General features: G+C 44.1%; 1 protein-coding gene across 7 annotated transcripts in view; it reads left to right on the forward strand.

The window, feature by feature from the left end:
* Positions 1-6452, forward strand: part of HECW1 (HECT, C2 and WW domain containing E3 ubiquitin protein ligase 1) — a 200993-nt gene that overhangs the window by 119259 nt on the left and 75282 nt on the right. For all 7 annotated transcript variants that reach the window (XM_017734636.1, XM_017734637.1, XM_017734634.1 and 4 more), the window contains exons 7-9: positions 879-1021; positions 3002-3102; positions 4401-5768. In XM_017734636.1, the coding sequence (XP_017590125.1) occupies positions 879-1021; positions 3002-3102; positions 4401-5768 (1612 nt within the window). The remainder of the gene's footprint in view (positions 1-878; positions 1022-3001; positions 3103-4400; positions 5769-6452) is intronic.

The following is a 6452-nucleotide window of genomic DNA, read 5'->3' on the forward strand; positions in this document are numbered from 1 at the left end:
GGGGGAGAGGGCGGCCACAGCCCGGCTCCCAGTGGGGCAGGGAAGGTGGGCTTGGAATCCTGGGGTTTCTCTGGCAGAAGGAAAAAAGCAGCCGAAGAAAGCAGCCTCTCTCTCTGTCCAAACGCCAGGACCGACTGTCCACACACCCAGGTGAAACAAAAGAGTAGCCAGATGCAGCCCTCCCCCAATGGCTAGGTCTTTTTTTTTTCTTAAGTACCCAGCAATTTGTCCCCGTAGCAACACGTATGGGGAAAATTCCTTTAACAGAAAAAAACTCCAGGAGAGCTCCTAAAACCCCAACACTACTATTTTTAAATTGAGCTTTGGGATATCTAGACATCTCCAGGTGCCCTAATGCTCCCCTGCTTGTTCCTATAACCTAAAATATCACTCTCCTTATTCCTATCCCAGATTTGCATGCACAAAGTCTCTAAAAGCTTACTGAAACATTGCTTACAAATAAATCAATGTTTTTATGACCAGACCACCTGAGACAGCAGTCAACACGTTTCAATGCACTTGGTAACAGGAGCAGTTTTAGATGGTACTGTTCCTATTTTTCTCAGTATTGTTTGTGACAGTAGCCTGTGCCATGGCTTGCCTTCTGGTTGAGTTCATTGTGAGTCTGTGGCATGAACCTGGTTAGGAGACTGATCAAGATAAATAGTATTTTCAGAGTTCTTCCTTTCTGAGCTGGGGCAGAGATGAACAACAAATGGAGATACTTCAAAACAATCTATCTGAAAAGAGTGATCATGTATCCTTCACCTCACTACATCCTCACTTCTCTGTGCTGAGGTGTGCCTCACCCCTGAAGTACTCTGTGTTGCTGTGGCCCGGCCACCAGCTTATTGTTCTGTACCCTTCCTTTCTTTCAGCAATTCAGCTTTGTCTCCCTGCCCACGGATGTCCTGGAAATAGAAGTTAAAGACAAATTTGCAAAGAGCCGACCGATCATCAAACGTTTTCTGGGAAAACTCTCTATGCCGGTTCAGCGCCTCTTGGAAAGACATGCCATAGGGTAAATTTTGCTGCTTACGTTGTTAAACTAGTGCTTTGCTGTTCTGAAGTCCCTGATGATATATCATTATTGTGATATAATGATGTTGAGGGGAAGTTATTAAACTGATAGTTGTCTGATAAATGGTGTTGGTCTTAATTAGAATTTATAGGACTATGGACCAGACAGAATTCCCTCTATAACCCTATGGATGGCATTTAGAAAAGTGAGAGCTGGCATTTAGGAAAGAATACTTTTTTGTGTATCATGGCTGCAAATTTGGAGAGTGCAATATTTTCAATTTGAATATTCTTTTAATGTTATCAGCAGGCTGGTTTCAGGGAATTACTATGGGCTAAAATCATGCCAGATCTGTTCCTCCTCTTTTTAACCTCAGGAAAGGGGAAATATTATAAAAATATGTATGTGGCATGTTGTAACTAATGCTTTCTGACCCTACCCTGCTGCCAAGGAACAACCTTGAGCTCACAAGCGCTGCCCTGCTTCCTCATTGCATGAAAGTCCTGGGACAAAATAACACAAACCAATTTAAGGGAGATGGATAGTAATCAGACAAAGCCAAAAAGCTGGCTCTAAGCCTGTAATGTTCAGACCTTGAAGAGCAAGGAGAAAAAGAACTATCTTCTGAGGAAAGCATACGCAATGCAGTTTCCAAGGAGGCATTTCTGAAAATTGGATCTCGATTCAGCAGAACAGCGGGAAGATGAGCTTGTTGGAAGTGTTTTTGAACAGCTGTTTCAGAAACTGGCTGTGATATTGACAGCTGAATCTACCAGAAGGGACTAAGATAACTCCCTGTTTCACAAGTAGAGAAGATAGAGTAGCTTTTTAGAAACCAGATGGATATGAACAGCTTGGGGAAGGTAGAACCCTGTAACTGGTATCACTGGCTTTCCTCTGTATGAGAAGATTTCTCATCATCTTCTGATTATAACTTCCTATTTTACTTCCTTGTTGTAAACACTGTCTATCTAAGGATATACTTTGCCAAGAGCAGTGCCTCCAACCTGCACTAGATCTGGCTCAGTTTTAATACCATAGTGGCATTTAAATCTCAGGCAAGCTCAGTGAGAAGTATGCACACAAGTTCAGAGAGGTCATATGCAAATCTTGAGGTCGTCTCATTTATGTGAGTTTCTAATGCATGTGAAACTGTGCTAGCAAGTATATTTGGCCCAACTGGAAGTGAACTATGTTTCTTCAAAAGATGTATAAATATTACTACTTAGTGAATCCTTTACACTCAAGAAATGCTTTGCAAAGATTGATTCAGCCTCATTGTGGGCAGCTGGGAAGTTAATCTCTTCTATAGTTTCATTCTGTTCTGAGGGGTGGATGAAGTGTGGCAAAGGGAGGGACCTGCACAAGGACAGAATGGAGTCATTGATCAACCTTGTCAGGAAGGTGTTCTCCTGATATTTCAGCTTCATAGAGGTAAGAGGGGTGGAAAGAGATGAAGAGCAGTCACTCAGCCAGTTTAGAGAGAGAAGGTGGTATGCGGGGACTGGCCTGCACAGGGTTTTGTAAATAAGAACAGGAAAACTGAATTTTATTCACATGGTGAAGGGAAGAAAGTACAGCAATGCGAGGTTTTACGGAAAGGTAGATGGTCAGATCTGCAGAGTAGCAAAGTGTTGTTGCAGTAGCTGAAGTGGGAGTTGTTTGCTTCCCATGTCAATATTTTCATACCCATACTGCAGAAGTTTCATTCCTACCATTCTCTCTATATTTATACATATGTGCTCATGTATCCCAGCACCCTGTCTTACTCACTTACTCAGCTGTTCCATTGTAATTGAAGACATTGTCCTCTCCTCTGCCATTCGTTCTCTCGTATGCAAGTCAACATGCCCTCATGGCTGGGTTGAATAGCCTTTATGTATTTTATTATGTATTTTTGTAGGACGCAGCAGATTTATCTATGCACAATAGACATAGGGTAGGTTATAGTCTATTGTGACAATATTTGTTTTCTTTCAGGGACAGGGTTGTAAGCTACACTCTGGGTCGCAGACTTCCTACAGATCATGTCAGTGGCCAGCTGCAGTTCCGATTTGAGATAACTTCTTCCATCCATCCAGGTAATTCTCAGTCTTAACCCATCATTTATCTAGATTTCTCGAAATTTTTTTGTTTTGGTTTAGGGTTTTTGGGGGTTTTTCTTCTTGTTTGCATTCTTTCTCTTCAGAAATCTTAATTCATTCCTGGCTGCTCTGGAACTTTAGGTACAGTCATGAGCAAAGGGACATGCATAAAATCCCCCATCACAAGATGCACTGTGAGTCACAATTTCTTCCCTGTTTCCCCTTAGGATAGAGCTACTGGTGTCTCATATTCCCCTGTTCTTGGCTGCTCCAAATACTCCACCACATCACTGGGAGAAAAGAGGGTGGAAAACTAAAGTCTCATCTGCTTCTCTATCACCTGCCCTAGTGAAAGTGCTATATGGGCTGTGATATGTAGAGTCATCTGCATTTGAACACTTCATAAGTAAATATGGAGAATGTAACAATAAAGACGATTAGAAAATTTCTCAATTTGATTATTTTTAATGAAAAAATAAAAGGTAAAACAAAAAATAACTCCATGTTCCACTTCTTCCCTCCCTTTTGGTTTGGTTTTGGTTCATGTTCTCTTGTAGTTATTTGGAAGTGATTGTCATGATGGTCTAAGGTTGAACCTTGGTTTTTGTGTCACAGTCTCAATAGCATTTCTCAGGGACTTTTTGCCTCATGGGTTCTCTGAGATCTCTGCTACACTTTGTCAAGCCAACAGCAGCTGCGTTAGTGGCTGGAAATCATTGCTTTTCACTTGCTGGAAAACCCTGATATCTGTCTTTTGATTATTTGGATGGCATGAAAGAGCCCTGGTTTTTTGACATCTGAGAGGAGGTGATACAGATGAGGATCACATCAAGGGATATTTTGGGGGAAGTTTTCACCTTTCAGGGGTTAAAGGCAAACGCAGTTTTTTATGTTTTCTGTTGCGGAGTCTTGGCAGCTTCAGTGTGACAAGAAGAATGTCATTAAAACCTCAGGGAAGACTTCCCATATTCCCGTAATATTTCCTCTGATGCCAGTTTGGCTCAAAGAGGAGTTTCAAGAAGGTGTTACCTTCAGGTTATGCTGCAAGGAGGCAGGGTGCTGCATACAGGTTATCACCATGACTAAACTCGTGATTAAATCCACTGTGCAAAGACTGCCTAGCAAAAAACCTCAGCGCTTCTGGGTAGTTGTTCAGTTGCCCACTCATTTCACACTGTATTTTATGCTTTTAATTTTCTCAAATTGCTGGGGACGCTTGTGCCCCCACAGCCAACCCTCTGGTTCAGTCAACACTTGTTAAAAGAGTAAGTAATTTCTTTTCCTGTCTCATACAGATGATGAAGAGGTCTCCATTAGTGCAGATCCTGAGCCAGCTGACCTCCCGGAAAGCCCTGTGAACAACCCCACAGAGGAAAGCCTCGGTGAGCCTCCATGCATCAACACAGTGACCTCAGAAAGTGCAGCTCCAGAACAGCTAAATGGATACAGTGTGAACAGTGTCGATAGCCCAGGGGCTGTCAAACCACCTGGGGAAGTCAACCAGAACAGCTTAAATGAAGAGCTAGCAGGAGATGGGGAGGTTGATGCGGTGCCAGTTCCTGAGCCCTTGGAATCCGTCCCAGGAGAAGTGCTGCCTTCTTTGAGTGCTACGGACCTCATGGAGCAGTCGGATCTGATGGCTTGCGTGTCTCCTCCTGAGACTGAAGTTAGGGAAAATAACGAAGTCAATTCTGGTATTCAGGGAGATGGTGGAGTCTTGACCAGCATAGAAACAGTAGATACTGATGAGGTGAGTGCAGATGTGCATGCTGGCAAAGACCTAGAGAAGAGTCAGGAAGAAGAAGAAGGGGCTTCAGCCCAGGAGGAAGAAGACAAGCTACAACTGAGGACCACAGCAAAGAGGAAAAACAGGCCGTGCTCCCTGCCTGTGTCTGAACTTGAGACAGTCATAGCTTCAGCTTGCGGTGAGCCGGAGACCCCTCGCACACACTACATACGGATCCACAACCTGCTCCACAGCCTGCCCTCGGCACAGATGAGCAGCGATGGAGAGGAAGAGCAAGATGGTGGCAATGGCAGGGAGAATGATGAGGAGTCTACTGTCAAGGAGGTGCTGGATAAGGAGGTGGTCAGTGAGAGTGAGACCGTGGCAGCGGAGCCTCCTCTGGAAAATGAGGCTGAAGAGAACTTCAGCCAGAGCACAGTGCCTCCTGGGACCTTGGATGAGCAACTCTCTGACTTGAATGATGGGCTGTTGGATGGGGAAGCCCCCAGGACAGGAAGTGAGAGCGAGTCAAGCTCCAGGCCCAATGGTGACAACGAATGTGAGGCGTGCGACACCTCCTGCTACAGCCCCTCCTGCTACAGCACCTCCTGCTACAGCACCTCCTGCTACAGCACTTCGTGCTACAGCACCTCCTGCTACGACAGTAACAATCGCTTCTCCAGCCATACGCGCTTCTCCTCTGTCGACAGCGCAAAGATTTCTGAGAGCACAGTCTTCTCCTCACAGGATGATGATGAGGAGGAGAACAGTGCTTTTGAGTCAGTGCCAGATTCAGTGCAGAGCCCTGAGCTGGACAGGGAGCAAGTGGATGGCTCCTCCCAGTGGCCAGATGAACTAGTAGCTCATGGTGGGAATCCACAGAGAGCCACAGAGGGTCTAGACACCCCAGTAGCAGGTCCAAGCAGCAGAAGAGAAGGTTAGATTCTGAGAACTGATGTGCTGGGCAACGCTGATTATCTAGATGTCACAGAAGGCATCAGATAATTGAGGTTTCAGATAGCTCACAGTTTATTTTTTATAAACTCTGGGGCTGTGAGCTGGGCCAGATATCAGGGAGGGTTGGATAACTTAGCCTGTCCTTAAAAATCCCAGCAAAACCAACTAAATCAGGTGGGGATCCCTATATATGGATTACTGTAGAAATACATGCATCATTATAAAATCAAGATTAGCTACTGTACTTATGTGGCAGATCAGCATTATCACATCCACCGACTCATTCCTTTTTTCCTGGGATTTTTCCATATCACATATCTGATGTGCCACCATGTCTCTGATAGTGAGAGGACCAGCTTGTGCTTGTCAAAGGGCAGATATGCCAGTTTGCACCAGATAAAGGTCTGGGCCAGTTTCTGTAAATGTTTGTTAGCCATATATAATCATAAGCTCTTACAAATGCAATTTTCAAGCCCTGTTTGTTCCAATTCCCCAAGTGTCAAACAAATGTGCCTCAGATGTCACAGATCATAGGGCAACTCAGCAGAGGTTTATACTTTTTCTTAGATACTTTGGAAATTTAACTACATTAAATAAACTTCTCACCTCCCTATCCTTCCCTAGAGATAGAATATACTTTTTTTTTTTTTTTTTTTTTTTTTTT

This window comes from Corvus brachyrhynchos, unplaced genomic scaffold (genome assembly GCF_000691975.1).
Source record: "Corvus brachyrhynchos isolate BGI_N302 unplaced genomic scaffold, ASM69197v1 scaffold94, whole genome shotgun sequence".
Lineage (NCBI taxonomy): Eukaryota > Metazoa > Chordata > Aves > Passeriformes > Corvidae > Corvus > Corvus brachyrhynchos.